This window comes from Nelusetta ayraudi, unplaced genomic scaffold (genome assembly GCF_046127955.1).
Source record: "Nelusetta ayraudi isolate G7.1 ecotype Tasmania unplaced genomic scaffold, CSIRO-AGI_Nayr_v1 ptg000004l, whole genome shotgun sequence".
NCBI lineage: Eukaryota > Metazoa > Chordata > Actinopteri > Tetraodontiformes > Monacanthidae > Nelusetta > Nelusetta ayraudi.
In genome coordinates this window covers 3,226,405-3,244,373 of record NW_027466054.1, presented here as the reverse complement: position 1 = coordinate 3,244,373, position 17,969 = coordinate 3,226,405, and the positions used below count along the sequence as shown (strand labels likewise).

Below are 17,969 nucleotides of genomic sequence, written 5' to 3'. Positions count from 1 at the left end.
CACAGGACAGGGATGGTCTTACGTAATCAACTATTAACCAATGACAGTGAAGTTTGCCTGGTCGAAGCTATTATGTGACCCTGAAAGCATCACGGGCAGATGCATCCTTGGTACTTCACATATCCTGAGTTCCATGGCTGAGTTGTGGCTACCGACTCACAAAAAAAACCTTCTCGAAAACTCTGTCAAAGGCCTCTAAACACCCAGGTGTAGCATTTGCTAACATTTAATATTGGCTGCAAAAATTGTTTCTTGTTGTTGAAGTTTTCAAGTAAGTTTTGTTTGAAGACTTCAATAACCCCTTAACTACTGCTTTGATTATAGTTCTGGTGACGTAAGATTATGTATGTAAGGTTATGTATTTTCAAGTAAAAGTACAAATTGTGTGACAGGCTAAAGTTGTGAATGTCCCCCAAATTTCATGCAAACTATATGTGTTTGATGTAACTAAAGAAAACACGTTTCAGCCATTGCTTCTACCCTACTGCCCATTATGTTAGCCTGGCAACGCACTAAATGAACTAAACTGTGTTTTATACAGTACTGAGTCCATCACTTCAACAGATTTCAATATTTATTGCACTGTAATTACATTAGAGTAAAGCACATCATTGAGAGTGAAAGAAGAACATTCATTGTATGTTTGTTGTGTGATAGTCCTGTTGTTTAGGAAAGAAGCGCAGTGTAATCAATCTAATAAATATCGTATAAACATGTAAACAGTGAGAAAAATAAAAATACATATTCCTATCTTGGAATGCATAACGCCTAATGTATATATGGACGTCTAGGTTATTAGAAATATATAGTAATGTGGAACCACACAACTGCATATTGACATGTAAATCTATATAGAAAGAAATACAAATTGAATAAAACATTGCTACAAATAATTTCTCTCCAGACTCAATCATCTGCGATTCTGCCTCAGTCTCCAGGATAAATGCATTTCTTTGAACCATTAAAAAAAAGCTGTCTAGTTTCCCCCTTCTCTTTGTTTTTATCAACAGGTCAAGGTGCTTTGGTAGTCTGAACAGACGTGAATGAAACATATTTACACAAACCATCCTGATAAAATACACACCAATGTGAGATCAACAGCCAAAATGTATTTTCGGTATCATATCAACATGACCAAGATAATGATTATTCCATGTTTTTTTTTCCCCCACAACAAACCTGGAGCAGCTATTGACCTGTTTTTCGTGTGTGTGTGTGTGTGTGTGGGGGGGGGGGGGGGGGGGGGGATAAGCAAATCCCTCGAAAGCATTTGCAGAAATGCAAAATGAGACAAGACTCATGTTTGTCAGCTTTGTAATTAAGCTGTTGGAAGATTTTGACAGATTGACCACAGCATCAAAGTCTAAACAATCAGAAGCACATGAACAAAGTGTTTGCACCATGTCGACGTAATGTGTATGATTTTTGGGCTCTGCAAAAGCTTCACTTCGCAGTTAGTTTGGAAGTTTTGAAGGAGGCTCCAAAAAGTAACAAACACCAGGGATCTCCTCTGGGAAGTTGGCCGGAAGCTCCTGTCTGCTCCTGGGAATGAAGACAAACTCTGGGCGATCCCTCAGCAATCTGTGACAAGGAGAACACAAATAAAGCATGACTCTAAAACCATTTTGGAAAATTATTTGACATCAGAGAGAACACAGCGCACCTCTAAAATTTAAGTTTCCTGTTCAGAGGACCTTTTTGTTTGCCTTTATTCTTCACTCATGACATGCTGTTTCTGTGCCTCAAAGTCAGCCTTGCTTCCAAAGTTATCTCACCTGTAAGTCGTAGGGCTGATGTTGATTCTTCCAGGCTGGCTGCAGGACTCAAACTTGTTGGCTAACGTTACATTGTTCCCAAAAAGGCAGTAGCGGGGCATCTTCACTCCGACAACACCAGCCAGAACTGATCCAGTGTGAAGACCTATACGCATCTGATGAGGTTGTAAAACAAAAATAGTATTAAGTAGCTGGATCTTAATTATTACAATGTATTATGATGGCAGCTTCGGTGGACAAAAGGGGAATAAGATCACCTGATGGTGAAACTAAATGATCGGACTAGATTTTTAGCCAGATTGTTAGATTTTTAGACTAGATTTTTCACAGACAGCTGAAAAGTGACGGGAAACAGGGGAGGGAAAGCACTGAGTGGCACGCAACAAATGATCCCACCACAACACAGGCAATGTTGTCCATACATGGAATGTCCACTCCAGTGTCTAGTCTGACTCACTTGCCCCCCTTCTTAGTTTTAATACTATTTTTATTGTCGAAACAAGCCGTACACATGAAGGCACTCAGTGATCAAGCGATAAATCCTCTGTGGCCATATATGTAAGTTTGAGAGAAGCTTTCTTTGAAGCATTGAAGCTTACTTAGACCGACCAAAGTCTGCAAAGAGGTTTCTCAGTAAAAGTAATACGAGAAAACCTAATAGTGCACAAGACAGAACAGATGACTACACACCGAGCAAAGAAGAATGTAAAAATATATATGTGATGGAAAACTTGTGTGTGTGTGTTTGTCGAGAGCGACAGTAAAATAGATATTGTTTTTTATAATATGAACTTTATTATAATCACGGACACCAAAATATTTTACTCGAGATCTCATTAAGAATGCATCCCATAAAGTGAGACAGAATTGTTTATTATTGATTAAATAAATAATGCATAAGTAAAAATAATACGTATTCTAAAATTCCTACGTAAGCAAATATTGAAGCATCGATGCCACGTACATGTGCACAATGATTTTCTTCTTTTTCTCGTCTGTTGGCTTATGCTATTGAGGACAACAATAGGCCAAGTCTTCATCATGATGTCATGATTTAGAATCAGTGAAAACAAACGTTGGTGAAGCCCTTCAACTCTGGGGGAAATGTTCCAAACCATTAAAGTAGGAATTACGCTTTAAACAGAAATCTTTAGGTGAACTCATGAGTGGTTGAATTTTGCATAATTAAGATAAATAATCGGCATCAGAATTGACGCCCACCTGTATCGGATCTCCAGTAGGTGTCATCACGTCGTCCGAGAGCTCCATCATCTTTAAGGCCATGAGTGCTATTTCGACAGCATGGGTCTCACTCTCTTTGTGTAATCCTCCGGCCACGCAGTACGCATCACCAATGGTCTCCACCTGAACAAAGCAGACGTTGTTAAAATGAATCTAAAGCATTCACTGCACTGTTGAACTCAACAAAAACGTCAGGGCAACAAACCTTCGGCGAAATTTTTTTTCTCTCTCTTGGGATGAAAGACAAAGAACAGCCACGAAGAGTCATAAAGCTTAAATGGTAATAGCACCTGATCCCTCATCATGTTTAAAAAAAAAAAAGTCTACAGGGTTTTCTTCCTCTCCGTCTTTATGTGCGTAAACCTGAACCTGAGTGCATTCAACAGCCATGTGGCAGAGATAAAGTGAAACTATTTTTAGGTTCATGCATGTGGGCTGGAAAACAGGGTCCCGAAGAAACCTCTGACTTCCTAGCATTTTACGAGGTATTTGTCAAACATACCGCTCTCTCTGTTTTGCTTCCGTGACACTTTGATTACATTATCCACTCGCCCTCTCGATTAGCAGGCTTTGGCAGACGCAAGCGGCTTCGGTTGAGGCACAGCTTCAGTTTTTGTCATTCAAAGGGGCTTATTTTGTTTAAAACACACTTAAAAATACAGCACCGTTGCATTATTTGAATTATTTTAGATTTCAATATGATTTACAGAGACACGTTGAGGAAAAGAGATTTAGGAGCTACAGAAAGTAAGAAAGCTCTGGATTTCCATAGACAATTCTTACAAATGTATTTCATTTAAATTTTTCAAAAGCGACTTTTCAGGGAAAGCAAAGGCGGGAAAAGTAAAAGCTTGCTTCGTTTTATTTTGTGACAGGGTTTCAGTTTTAGAGAAAAAAAAATAAAGGTTGCAATAAAGGTTGCAAAGGTAGAAAAGCAAAACTTCAACTGTTCCCTTCCGGGTCACTCCAACAAACTTTGGAATGCTCGTTGGATGCCCTCCTTGACACAATGCTTTAATTAACCACTGCATAAAAATTAGAAATAGGAAAAGATAGAAATCTTACATTCAACTTTAAAAACACTGTCACCTTAATCTTTTTTAAATAAGTCTAGACACAGTTTTCTGAGAGCTAACACATTTAACTTGAAACATTGAGAGGATAAATGACATAAGCCTACATATAAGTGTAATCAGTTGCATTTGAAATGAAATCAAATCCACAGCTATACTCACTCACTCATTTAGTTATAATAGTTGTTTCTTTAGCAGCAGCAAGTAAAAACAATCTTCTTCCAACATGGTTTTTCTTTGTTCCTTCAACCTACCTTGTATACATCCAGTTCTCCACAGTGGTGGTCGAACCTGGTGTACAGCTCATTGAGCATGGTGATGACTTGCATGGGGGTGCACCGGGAGCAAACGGCCGTGAAGCCCACAATGTCAGAGAAGAGCATGGTGACCTTCTCAAACTTCTTGGCCTGCACTGTCTGGCCCTGCCACAGCTGCTGGGCCACCGTGCCGGGGAAGATGGAGAAGAGAAGGTCCACCGTCTTCTTCTTCTCCTCCTCCAGTGCCTGGTGAGCGTGCTCCAGTGCAGCCTTGGCCTTGCCCAGGCGTTTCTTTAACCCGTCCTGGGCTTTGGCCTGTTCACCCACCAGGACCACGTCGCGTAACGCGTTGTGAATGGGGATGTCTGACAGGTACAGGCCGCGGCCTGTCAGCTCCTCCAGCTTGTCCACACACGGCGAGCCCAGAAACAAGATGGCGTTGGACTCAGAGACGTAGATCATCTGTCCCTTGAGGTCCATGAGCTGAAGCAAAAGCATACAAACCATAAGACAACACTGTATTTGGGAATTGTAGGAAATACAGGAGTCATAAAAAGTTCATTGAAAAAAACAAAACAAAACAGAGATTGACGTGTGTGGCAGGGAAGAAAAATCATTACTCTCGACACAAAGTCAGGCCAAAACAATTAATGCACTTGTAAATATGTGCACAGTTTAAACATTCTTAAACTCCCCTGAGACCAGCTGTATAACTTGAGCAATAAACAGTCGACTTAAGAAAAACTTGTTCCTTGTGAGGTGTTCAGCAGCTGCACACAGCTGCTGGCAACCGCACGAGTAAACAAAGGCACAAGGCTAAGTTATCAAATCAAACATGTCTCTCGGGCCATGGCAGAAACGTTGCAGAGCAGCCGTGTGAAGTGAAACACAGGCATTCGTGGTTCCCAGAGGATGACATCAACAAACATTGACAGTCTGACAAACAGTCTGACCTTTTCACCTGTGTCATCATCAACACAAGAAAAATGTCAACAAATGCAAATTTACATCCATCTTGGTTGGCTAAAGTCAGCTTTCCCAAACGTATTGAGGGTAAAATGTGAACAGTCCCATAATTAGCTTTTTTTTCTAAAATGGATGCCTTTAAAAATGTGTCATTCGATCAATGATAATATCACACAATTAGATTTGTTAACATGACAGGAGTTTCAAATGGCCTTTTTTACTTGGTTGATGTTACAACTGCTATCGGTGTTTGTTGGCGCTGCTTTCTAACATGCCGATTGAAATGAAACACTGACTCAATCAATACACTGTTACAAATGTGATAACATCTAAATTACCTTCCTTTGAAAACGTTTTGCAGAAAAGATAATGTTTTGGGGGTGTACTTGTTCTGATTTTTTTTAACTGAACACCTCTTCTTTTCAACAGCGTTCAAGTATGCTTGTAAACTGCCCATTAACAACAATTAACCTGAGCCATGTCTCTGAGTTGTCCCTATTTTGTTCGCAGCTGTGGTGCTTGACATCAACTACATTTCAAAATTAGAGCGTCTGAAAAATCTACACGTTTATTCAATGTTGATTGTGCCACTGCTGTTGACATTCTATTCTCATTTTTTATGCTTGACTGCAGTCTGAACTCGATCACTGAGCACTATATTCTGTACTCCACAAGGAGACACTCGCTTAGCGTGCCCTATTTCTATTTATATTACAACTATTGCAGTCAATTTCTTCTCATGAATCCACTACTATTACGCACTACGATACTATTTTCTTGGTGGTGGTGACCAATGGTTTACCCAGACCTTTGATGGATGACATGACTAGATGTTTGCATCTGAGCTCTGCTGGGGGCAAAGAGCTGATCTGTACTTCGGGCAGAGTGTGCCCAAGTCTGGCACTAATAAGCTGCCTGACTTTTCTTTTTTCCTCGAGCACCACACAACGGAAAGGCCTTTTCTGCCTCATTAGTCCGTGATGTCACCATTTCTTGTTCCATTTCTCAGACATGTCGACATACCTTCCCCGTGTTATCTGTGTTGGAGACTCCATGCTTGATCCGGATGATGAACTGTGTGTTTAGCATGGTCAGAATACCTTGGAAGGTACATTTAATCTGGGGGGAGACGATAAAGAAGTGTTCCTGGAATGTGGCGGGTCGCCTCAGTCCATCCTTCCTGATCAGTCTCTTTCTCAGCCCGTGTCCTATTTGCACCAGAATCAAGTCCTGGTCCAGGATCAGGTGGAAGGGGAAGATGGTGGAGAACAGAGTGGTAGGAAGGGTCCCTGCAGAGGTCGCCCGCAGCGGACTGGGGCTCAGGTTCTTAGCATCCTTCACCACCACAGTGTACAGAAGACTGGGCTGAGGGCTGGACTGCAAGATGCCGTCTTTGGTGGCGGGGGCGTCCATCAGCACGTCAACCGTGGTGTGATAGAGCAGGCGGGCAGCGGCTTTGATGACCCCGGGGAAAAAGAGGTCGGTGACGGGGCGGGGGTTGAAGAAGTAGACAGTAAGCAGACCCAGGTCCTTCTCTAAGCACAGCACTGACGCTTCGTTTACACAATCCCCCTTGTCGTGGTCGGGCGGCGGGCTGCTCTGTTTCAACAAGACATTGAAGCTGTTGAGGAAGTCGTGCAGCGCCCCCCCTACGACCCTCAAAATGTGTCCGTCCTCCTCGTAGCACATGTTGAAGAGCTCCTCGCCAAGAGCTATTCTCAGGGCTTCCATCTGGATTGCTTTCGGACGCATGAAAGAAAAGGGGTGAAAGCGAGGGGGGGGGAATGAAACAATGCTCAAAATTGGACCCTTTTATAAGAGGCAGAAATGAAGTGTGTTGTAATTGAACTTTGGATGTAGCATCGCTGGCCTACCTTTTCTGGATGAGTACGCAGTCATCGTTTCGACTAAGTGCTCAGGTTTGTCGCTGCAACTCTGGCACACTGTACAGAAAGCATTTCCACTGGAAGAACAAGAATATCAGTCAGACATGCATAAAGCAGTGCTCACGGGACCATATATTTTGTGGTAATTGTTGAAGGAGATCAGAGTAAAGCGGCCACAGGCAAATTACTGTCATGCTGGGGAAAACCTGTGCGTAAATCAACGTGTCTGCCTTCAAAAGGTTACAGCGTTTGGAAGGATTTCTTCCAATTTTGAAACAAAACGATTCTAAGCCGCCAAAAAATAGGTACAGTTCTCATCCTACAGAACAGCAAAGACATCAAAACCCGTCTAAATTAGAAGGTTAATCACCAGATTAATTCAGCTCAGAATGAGTTTAAAGAAGAAAGGAGATTTGGGGTTTTGCAGCTTCGAAGGATGTTTTCTCTCCATCTCTACTCCTCCACAGCAGCTTCCTGCATCCCACCTCAGCGCTGTTACCATCATCAGCGTGAATCTAATGAGGATGGCAGATTTGTGAGGAACCTCATAGACCTTGTCAAACAGCACTCGTGTCTATGACACTATTATTGAGGGGGGCATGCAGTGATGTAACAGTCTAGTGCGTTTGCTCCTGTCGTTCTGATGGAAGCTGTTTTTTGTAATAATAATAATAATAATAATAATAATAATAATAATAATAATAATAATAATAATAATAATAATACCTGGCATGGTCCCTGCCGTGGTCCAACCGCCTCATCATCCGCTGAAGGGCGGTGTGCAGCCTTTGAAACTGTGTGACAAAGTGTTAAGTTAAAGGTCAGTGTCTGGCAACGCTCAACAGGAGCGCCCACAAATTAAAAAATGTTCACCATGCAAGCACGTGCGGCGCCGTGCGAGCCCTCCAATTAGTTTATCTTCTCATGAATAAAACATTTTTTTGGGGGGAGGTGGTTGGGACGGGGGGGGGCACTACAGGCGCGCGGCGTGCAAATAAACAAATGCGTATCTTTTTTTGTTCTTCTTTTTTCTTCCTCCAACTCACCTCTGGGCACGCCAATTTTCGGATGCTCTCGCCCAGCGTGTGCAGGTTAACTTTGGATCTGCTCGCCCTCTGCTGAGGTAGCTCCTCACCCACGTTCCCGTGCACGTCCGTGGAGACGGGGGAGCGATGCGCCGCCGCGTCACTCGAGCGCTCCTCGAAGTCTCCGAGCGCATTGCTTTTGGCGCCGCCGGAGAACGGGCACTCTCCCGAGATCTTCAGCTCCTTCAGCTTCGCGCAGAACATCTCGGCGGCTCGCAGACGCGCGCACCTTGTTCTCCTGCTGCTTGATATCTATCTCCCCACCACCACCACATCAACCTTTTATCTGATCTCACAGGAGCGCAGTCCCGGTCGAGCGGCTGCGGTCTCTGACACAAATGCCATCATCCGGTGTGCTCACGCACAGACGATGCGCTCTCTCTCTCTCTCTCTCTCTCTCTCTCTCTCTCTCTCTCTCTCTCTCTCTCTCTCTCTCTCTCTCTCACACACACACACACACACACACTCTCTCTCTCTCTCTCTCTCTCTCTCTCACACACACTCTCTCTCTCTCTCTCTCTCTCTCTCTCTCTCTCTCAATCGACGCGCCGATCCAAACGATCAAATGATCAGCACAAAAAAAGAAGAAGAAAAAAACAGGAGAAAAAAAAATCCAGAGAAAGCGCGTGCAATATTCATGCGGAGCTGCACGGGCGCAAGATGGTAGGGAACTATCGTTTGGCAAAAGCCAATGAGGAGCTGTAGAAAAGAGAGAGAACGGCAGGCCAAACCATACGCGAGTGGGGCTGGTGCAGCTGAGCGACCTATCAGCAAGAAGAAATTATTTCCAGGCAGGCGACTCCTCGCATGCGATGCACTTTTCTTATTTGGATCAGCCTCTGGACTGGATCCCGTCACATGAAGCTGCTCGCTGCCCATCAGCATGCTAGTGGTTCTGAGCACATACAGTGTGTGTGGTGGGGTTCAGTGTTCATGCTTTATCATTTCCCTATCTGACTTGGATTATTCTGTATTCGTCTGCATGTTTTCCCTGTCTGCCTGTAAATACTGACTTAATTAAGGCTATTATGGTAAATGGACTGCACTTATATGGCGCGTTCCAGCACCTCCACAGTACCCCAAAGCGTTTTACAATGGCCTCCCATTCACCCATTCACTCACAACACTTATGCACCTATAGGTGGCTGCTGCCACGTTAAGTGCCTTGCCCAAAGACACAACAACAGACTGGGATGGAGCGGTCTTTGAACCGCCAACCTTTCAGTCATTGGACAACCCGTTCCAGCTACAGCTACAAAAAAAAGTTTTTGATGGATTCCAAGAGTATCTTGCAGCAAAACTCGGTTCTTTGTTGCTCAAAACATGTTGGAATTAATGCTCTACTATCCAGTTATTATGTGAAAGTCCCCCCCCCACTGATCAGATATTTTGTCGGCCATGCAGGTTCAGTCAAATACAACAAGAAAAACACACATTCTTTTTAAAATTAAAACTTCACTAAATAACATAGGGCAAGAAAGGTGTAGCTTTGCTTTTAAATGTTACTAACATCAATGTTTGATTATGGGCATTGAATGGGCATTTGTGTACATGTGGGGGGGAAACCTGTAAAGCCTGTTATCCTGCTCAGGAGGAGTTGGTGGAATTCTCTTTATTATGTCACTTGACAGCATCTGATGGGAATTCAAACAGCAAATCTGAGAGACAGACCACTGACTACTCTGCGTTGTTCACTTAGACATCATCAATAAAATAGCTGCTACTTATTGCATCTGTTGTACATATTTTTTTCTTACAACTAACTGGGTGAGACATTTCAATTTCTTGTGTTTTTGACATGATTTTCACCGTGACGCTTAATCATTGCGACCTCATTTAAATTGTGCTGCTGTGATGCTATAATCATAAATATGAGGTGAAATATAGCTTAATAATTACACATCCTCCAAGCGTGGATAATTTTGAGCGAATTTTGCTGCAATGTGAATTACAATTTCCGGGAAATAGTTTGTAGAAGTGTAGTTTGACCTTTCCTGAAAATACATCAAAAACACTTTATATGAGGCACAACGAGGCTCTGTTATCGCATGGCAACTTTAGATTTGTATAAAGCAAAACGCACAGCTTAAATACTAAACACATTTGGCATTTGGCATTTAGCTGCTATGTCTTGCAATCTTTCAAGCGAAAACATCAAGATGTTGTTGCAACATGCCACGTTTGGCTTCATGGTGGCCACTGCGGTTCGTTAAACCACTGCGGACATGACGGACAATTTAAACAGATCATGTTATCTTTCTGAACACGGCCCTCCAAACATTTCCTGCTAATGACAATGTTTTCCTCTTGCGAGCATTTCCCTGAAAATGCAACGTGTACTGGCTTGTGATGAGGTGGACTGTCATGTGGAGATCATCTCCAACTTGGAGCTTCCTGTCTCTGCCAAGGTGAGAGAGGGGAAGCCTTGCAGTTTTATCATTCCCGTCTTTCTCATTGAAACTCTTGCACAGACAAGGAAGGGACCTGAATCTTGTGAGTAAAGTCAAAAGTGGATAATATGATTGTTTTCCTTCTGCTGGTTTTCTTCGACTAAAATAAGCAAAGAGCTGATAGATTTACGTCCCAAAAAAAGGTGATATACTGGAGCGTTGAAAATCTGCTTGTACGCTATCGGTTTAGGTTTATCACCACGTAATCCTTAAAAGGTTTTTTAGGGTAACACAATCTCACCCAGTGGATTAACATGTAATCCGTCTTTGTCTTACTTAAGTCTTAAATGCAAAAGTTCGCTTACAGTGCAGCCAAAATAAAGTATTTGAAGTGGTTGTTTTATTCTTAGAGCTGATTGCATGTGAAAGAAAAAAACATATTTTGGAAATATTTTTAACCCTGTTTAAGTGAACGCATTGTTGCATTTTGCCCTCCTCTCATTTAGTAACAGATATTAAACATCTGAATGAGTTCCAGTGGAAACTCTGCTCATGACTGTGACAAATGTGCATTTGAACTGAGTTTCCTGAGTGCTTGCCATTAATTTGGTCCCCACAAACGCACTCTTGCGAAAGGTCTAAATACACTGTTTATGATACACAGAGAGATAGGGGATCTCGTCACAAATCAAACCTAACACACTTAATCCACAGGAACGGGACATCCATGACGTCAGACAGTTGCTGTTTATACTTTGAGTGTGCTTAGTTAAACAAGGGGGCTCTCTTTGAAGGTAGTGCGTGACATGCAGGTGCATCAGTAAGTTTCATCTGCGAATGATGTTCCAACGCTGGCCGTGAAAAACAAACTCACATTTTTTCACAGATTTAAACATTGATCTTAAAGGTAGAGGTCACTAATAAGCTTTGATTCATTATTTGATTATATACATTAATAGCAGTCTTGCAGAAACATGTTTGTACTGCCCTCTGTTTTCCCTGGGGAAAATCCCATCCAATGACAAAACAAGACAAATTCCAATTTTTCAAAGTTTTACAACAGCCTGCCATATTATAATAGGAAATGACTTGCTCTGTAATTTTTAAAGTGCACCAGTGAGGAAAGAGGTGAGCAGGATCAAAACCCACCATGTTTTCTCAATGCAGTGAAGGTAGAAGGATTTCTTTAAAACTGTTATACAGATTGATTTTTTTGAGACATTGTTCAATTAGGAACTAAAGCTGTGCTGTTCCAAATATCATGAGTTATTTTTTATATATATATCTAAGAAAATCACATCTACTCCATACGGACCCCATTGATAATCAGAAATCAGAACCAGAAGGAATTATACATGATTGTGATTGAATTTAATTTCCAGTTTTTTTTTACTGCCAGCTCTAATTCCATCTCCAAAACAGCCAGCGTGATCTTGGAAAGCAAAATGCAGCATAATTCATTGTGATGGTTGTTTTCTTCAGTTTAGACAGATTCTGACAAATTCTATTGCCAAACAAACTCAGTTTTGCTGATCAAGTACTATTTAAGTATTTGAATCTCAAGATGGCTTATTTTGATGCACAGAAGTGACAATGAATAACTGTAATTTCAAGTAATTTTTTTGCCAAAGGTTTAGAATTTAATCCAGAAGAAGTTTTCGAGTGTAGGATTCCTGTCCTGTTGTCTACCCTCCTTTATATTTACACATGCACGCATTCTATCATCTTGATGGGCTTGTTTGTCCAGACAATGCAGTCTTTCACAATGGATGTGTTTTTCTACTTAAGTTGATAGAGATTTGCCTCAAGAGATCACACTATAGCTGGAATGCTCCCACATATGGATAGTATTAATGACATATATTTTCTACTATGCATCAACTCACCCTGGCTGGCCTTGCACGCATGCATGGCTGCCATCCGTGCACTTGCCCGAGGGAAACAGAACATTACAGGAAAGGTGCATTGCTGTTTTGCTCTGCAATAAGTCTGATTTGTTATACCTCTTATGTATTATTTATTGAGGAAAAAAAAAATCTAAATGGATAACAGAGTGGAGAGAAAAATTACATTGTGGACACACTCTTCCAAATGTTGCATAAGACGGGTGACATGGTCACTGATGCTAAAATAATCCGATATTGTATGCATCACTCAACCCTAGTAAAGCAGAACCAGCCTCAGAGACACACTTAATAGGCTGTCTGCACAAATAGCACCACTAAGGTTTTTTGTTAAAAGAAATAAGGATGCAAGGAGATATGATTAAAAAATAAACAAACGTAAAAAATATTGTTTCATTTAAAAAGTTGAGATTCTCTTTAATCTTATTGTGAGTCAAATTATTAGATGATTTATCATGAAAAACGTGTGCCTGATAATCGTCATTCAGTATTAACAGCGATGAATGCGAGTATTGTATAATGGTGCACAGATGTCTCATTAACAATCAAAAATAAATTGTTTTACGAACAAACAAGGTGTAGCTATATACATTTGTTTGGCACTTTTAGTATTTCGTTTTTCGTCATCGTTGATAATTACTGCACCGCTGCTTGTTCCGTGCTGACATCCATCATGGTGCTTAATAACGAGCTGCATTGAATGCACCACCAATGGGCGGAGTCATCGTGGGCCAATCAAACGCTACAGTCAGAGACACGTTGATTTGCCCCGACAACAGACATGTCAGCCCCCTGAGTTTTGCTTGTATTTCGGTGTTTGGTTCGTCTAACAAGCAATAAAATGGTAAGTTTGGGGAAAATATCCGTCTAAACTGTTGTCGTCCTTCCCTTACCGCTCACATTGCTTTCGCGAAGTTAAATTAGACTGTCTGGACTGTCGAGAGTGTCTGGACTCTGGTTCCTTGTATTATGGGTACATGGACACACAAGTACATACTAACGCTTTAAAACTTGTGTTTGATTGTGTTTCCGCAGGTGGTTGGAGAATCTCAGAGCCTCCTCCGTGTCAGAGGGCCACTGGAGTTTAGATGTCTGTTGGACAGCAAAGATGGTAGGTTCACTGACATTCTCTGTGATCAATGAGCTCCACTGATGTGCTTATGATTTCATGGCCAAGCATCAAAATTAATTTGTCTTACTGCTGTTGCCTTTTGTGACACTTATTCAGTGAATAATACCAAATCAAAGGTGATGGAGTCTACTTTAACACTGGCTGTAGGACTACAGCAGTAGCTATACGTTCGTAACAAGGAAACGAGTGTGCCAAAAAAATTTCAGTTATTGAAAAACGGGAAATCCATGTCCATCTATTCAAACCTCATTATATAAAGCAATTTTTTCCCCAGCAGCTATGGCATAACACTTGTCAATTAATTCTGAAATAAAAATGTGACCAAAGCCACATTACTCCAAACCGTGATTAAATGTTGGTAATAAAAAATTACTAGAAGGCAGTCTTCTATAAAATGACTATATAATAAGGTTAGTGATGGCAATCACTATCATGGCGATACTGCCGTCTCTGTCCTCTTTCAGTCTCCCTCTTGCAGAAGGAAATCTCCACAACATTTCAGAAGCTCCACTCCCAGCTGAAATCTGAAGCCTGTGCTCTGATGGCCTGTGACAGTCCCATTATCATTTGGCCAAACAGAGGTTTTCACGCCACTCCAGGAGAAATCACACCAGATATGTTGTGTGACGACATACATCAGTGGATACTGTAAGTGTGTTTGCTACTCTCTTTATTAAGATAGATTTAACCTCGTTTTTGATTGAATGCACTTAAATTGGCTCTGTTACTTTCAGGTCAGATGAGGAAGAGAACACTGGCATGAGGTCTGCAAAAAAGAAAAACAAAAAAGGCTCGACAACGGTACCTATTCAGTTTTAATACACAAACATCTAGAACACAAAACAGTGCCTTCAAATCAGTTAAAACAGGTAATAATATAAGATAAAAATAAGATGCTTTTTGTGTGCCCATGTAACACTAACTGTGGTTGATTGGTTTGATTTATTTATTTATTTTTAGAGGTTAAGAGTAAAAATTCTTTGATGTCTGTGTGCACATGTCTCGAAATTCAGACTGTCATTGACATCCGTCTGATGACGGAGGTGACCCAACCTGGCCCTCTTCCAGCTCCAATCCTCTGCAAAAAATCCCAGAAAGCCCACTTCCTGTCAACAACTCTCCCCATGGACTGCGTTGTCTCTACCACCTGCAAAGACTCCATCAAGCAGTAAGTTTCACCCTGGGAGCACCTTGACTTTTTCCTTTAGCCAAACTCGCCACCGGATGCGAGATACAGCCGTTAATGAGGAAATGACTTTTCTTTCCCATTGCAGTGCCTTTGGAGCCCTGTTGGAGGGCCTAATTCATCAGCTGCATGACATGGAAAAAGTCATGCTCCAGCACACGAAGGGGACAACAGTGCTGGTACCTGAACCGATGCACTTCCTCCTTCCAGAACCCAAGGGATTAGTCACGGCTGTTTTCCCATCAGGAGTGGCCGACAGCCAACTAGAGACACTTCGTAAAGTAAGAAGTGAAAGTTCTTGAGACTTTCACTTAAATACTAGCTTGATTCAATACATGGTATTTGCTTACTGCATGTTCATTCAGAAATCAACATTTTGACATTTGTTCATGCAGGAACTGCATCAGCAGTTTGACTTACCAGAGGACTGGCCCTATTTCAGAAGAGTGAGTGCCTACCGATTTCCCAACGAGACTTACAAGGATGGTTACCTCCGAAACCCTCACCGTGTCCTCACACATCCCTCTCTGGACCAAGGAAAGGTACAACAGATTGCACACTTTGTCATACACAAATATATAAAACAAGTCCTCTTTGAAGGGCTGATAAACTGTTTTGCTATGTGTGTTAATCAAGGTGAACTTGGTTCGAGGAATCTACAGTTACCACCACTACATGCAGGACCACATTGACGACAACGGCTGGGGCTGTGCTTACCGATCCCTTCAGACCATCTGTTCCTGGTTCAAGCAGCAAGGCTACGTGGAGAGATCTGTCCCCACTCACAGGGAGATCCAGCAGGTATCGGTTTGGTTCTGAGTGCAATGAAGTGATGATGCAATGGAGATGTTCACTTAACTTTCCTTCTATCGTGGTGGTTGTTTCCACAAAGGCTCTGGTAGATGTTGGAGACAAAGAGCCATCTTTTGTGGGATCCCGGCAGTGGATCGGGTCCATCGAGGTCCAGAATGTCCTCAACCAGTCGCTCGGGGTGACCTCCAAGATCATGTTTGTAAGGTGGGCTGTTATTAAACAAAACTTTGTGTGTGATGTGTGTATTTATCAGAATTTGACTCACTGAGCACTTTTGCTTTATAGTCAAGGTTCTGAACTGGCTTCCAAAGGCAGAGAGCTGACCAACCACTTTCTCTCAGAAGGGACTCCAGTCATGATTGGTAAAGTGGAGCACCGTCAGAACCAATACTTCAAATTCTTCTTAGAATTTATAACATTTAATATGAACAGCCGACAGAAAATTAAAGATTTAATGATATGTTTTGTTACAGAAGTTCTAAAATACAGTTATAGCCTACTCAGACTAACTACCTAACAACAGGCACTGCAATATTCATACCCAAATCTAGTATAAATATATAATATATAAAGTATTTAAGCACCAACAAATATATTGTAATACTTGGTCAAAATCTATATTGTACAGCAATAATGCATGTGTTATATATGTGATATATTTTTATGGGTAAACATTGCTGACATTTCCTATTGTATGAAGCCCTATAAGTCATAAATGTATTATATTAATTATTATAAGCTGTGTACTCGAGAAACACAATCTTGGATCTTAAAATGCATGCATGTGTTGCAGGAGGTGGAGTTTTAGCTCACACCATTCTGGGCGTAGCGTGGAGTGAGACCACCGGGCAGATTCGTTATCTCATCTTGGATCCACATTACACTGGAGCCGAGGATCTGGGCGTCATCACAGATAAGGTTAATGGTTTAAAATACCGACATTTCTCTTTCTATCTATTGGTACTTCCTCACACAATATTGACAATATGAATGCGTGCCGCTTTTTTTCAGGGCTGGTGTGGCTGGAAAGGACCAGATTTTTGGGATCAAACGGCCTATTACAATTTATGTCTGCCTCAGAGGCCAAAGGGGATCTAAGATCTTACAACATTCAGACTGGAATTGAAATGAATCTGAGGGGGTAAAGAATCATCAACGTTAATAAGGCCACATTATTACACCCATGAAAAATGTGCGCGCTCATGTTCCTTAATAATTACCAAAATTGCAACGGCTTCAAACACATTTGTTAACTTGATTATCTTAAGTTTTGGATCTGCCATGACTACAGGACAGTGAAACATAATTATAAAAGACCTTTAGGTGCCCTGTGGTATCATGCTGAGATCAGACTGCTTCTGAAAGCAGTCTGATCTCAGCCAAGCCCCATTATTGGAAAATAATCACATCCTGTAATTGAGTCCTCACAAGCATTTGGCTGTCAAAGAGTCAAATGGGTGCTTTTGTCTACTCAGCGACACGTATAATAAAATTCAGATTTTCAAAAAAAAACTTCTATAGTGTTTGGACTGCAGAAACTTATTGTCACGCTTTGTGATGTATCATCTATGGCCTGGTTGTATGAGTGTGGGACTTAAAGACCCCCATTTAACCCTAATTTCTCTTGCATTGGCATGTAAATTATGGAAAACTGGCCCGACACAAGTTTCTTTTACTTTAGATTCACGCTGGTTCAATTGCACCAGGACACTGGCATTTCAGTTGTGTGTCAGTTCAAGATCTAACAATGTTATTAAGAGAAACCCATGACAAATTACAATGTCAGGGGACGCGCCTTCAGATAATCCCCTCTTGTTCATGGATGCGCACTGGGGGAGCAGTTGCTTGTGCACAATAGATAACCACCGTACTGGTAGTTTCTTCTACATGTCTTGTTTAAAAAAAAACAAAAAAACAATAAATAAATTAAAAAAAAAACCTGATAAACTGTTACAGAGTAACTTCTGTTTGTTTCTCTCCAAAGTCAGCAGACAAGTTGTATTTTTCCTCCTATTTCACGATAACCCTTCAAAAATCTTTACAATAAAACTTCACAGAAATCACTTTTTAATCACAATCAAGTTATATTACAAGAACTAATTTCACAATTTTTAAATACTCATTGTTTCAATTAGGAAAATGATAAAAAATGTGCTTTTTAAATTAAAAACAGTGCGTGTCAATGAGTTTCAAAGGAATTTGAGAGACTAATGTTTTCTTTAATTCTGTTTAAATACAAATTGGTTATCAGTAAAAATTT

General features: G+C 41.3%; 2 protein-coding genes across 2 annotated transcripts; one reads left to right on the top strand and one right to left on the bottom strand.

The window, feature by feature from the left end:
* Nucleotides 1-1,222: 1,222 nt before the first annotated feature.
* gucy1a1 (guanylate cyclase 1 soluble subunit alpha 1) lies at nucleotides 1,223-8,849 on the bottom strand. The gene is made up of 8 exons (XM_076044605.1): nucleotides 8,246-8,849; nucleotides 7,926-7,993; nucleotides 7,188-7,276; nucleotides 6,337-7,052; nucleotides 4,345-4,830; nucleotides 2,997-3,140; nucleotides 1,776-1,930; nucleotides 1,223-1,581 (listed from the first exon to the last, which is right to left on the bottom strand). Exons 1-8 carry the CDS (start codon nucleotides 8,486-8,488, stop codon nucleotides 1,455-1,457), a joined length of 2,028 nt encoding a protein of 675 aa, XP_075900720.1. The 5' UTR covers nucleotides 8,489-8,849; the 3' UTR covers nucleotides 1,223-1,454.
* Nucleotides 8,850-13,275: 4,426 nt separating this feature from the next.
* On the top strand, nucleotides 13,276-17,759 carry ufsp2 (ufm1-specific peptidase 2). Its single transcript, XM_076044542.1, has 12 exons — nucleotides 13,276-13,422; nucleotides 13,614-13,689; nucleotides 14,175-14,358; nucleotides 14,445-14,511; nucleotides 14,724-14,878; nucleotides 14,985-15,177; nucleotides 15,292-15,438; nucleotides 15,533-15,697; nucleotides 15,789-15,913; nucleotides 15,995-16,071; nucleotides 16,503-16,627; nucleotides 16,721-17,759. Exons 1-12 carry the CDS (start codon nucleotides 13,420-13,422, stop codon nucleotides 16,805-16,807), a joined length of 1,404 nt encoding a protein of 467 aa, XP_075900657.1. The 5' UTR covers nucleotides 13,276-13,419; the 3' UTR covers nucleotides 16,808-17,759.
* Nucleotides 17,760-17,969: the final 210 nt, after the last annotated feature.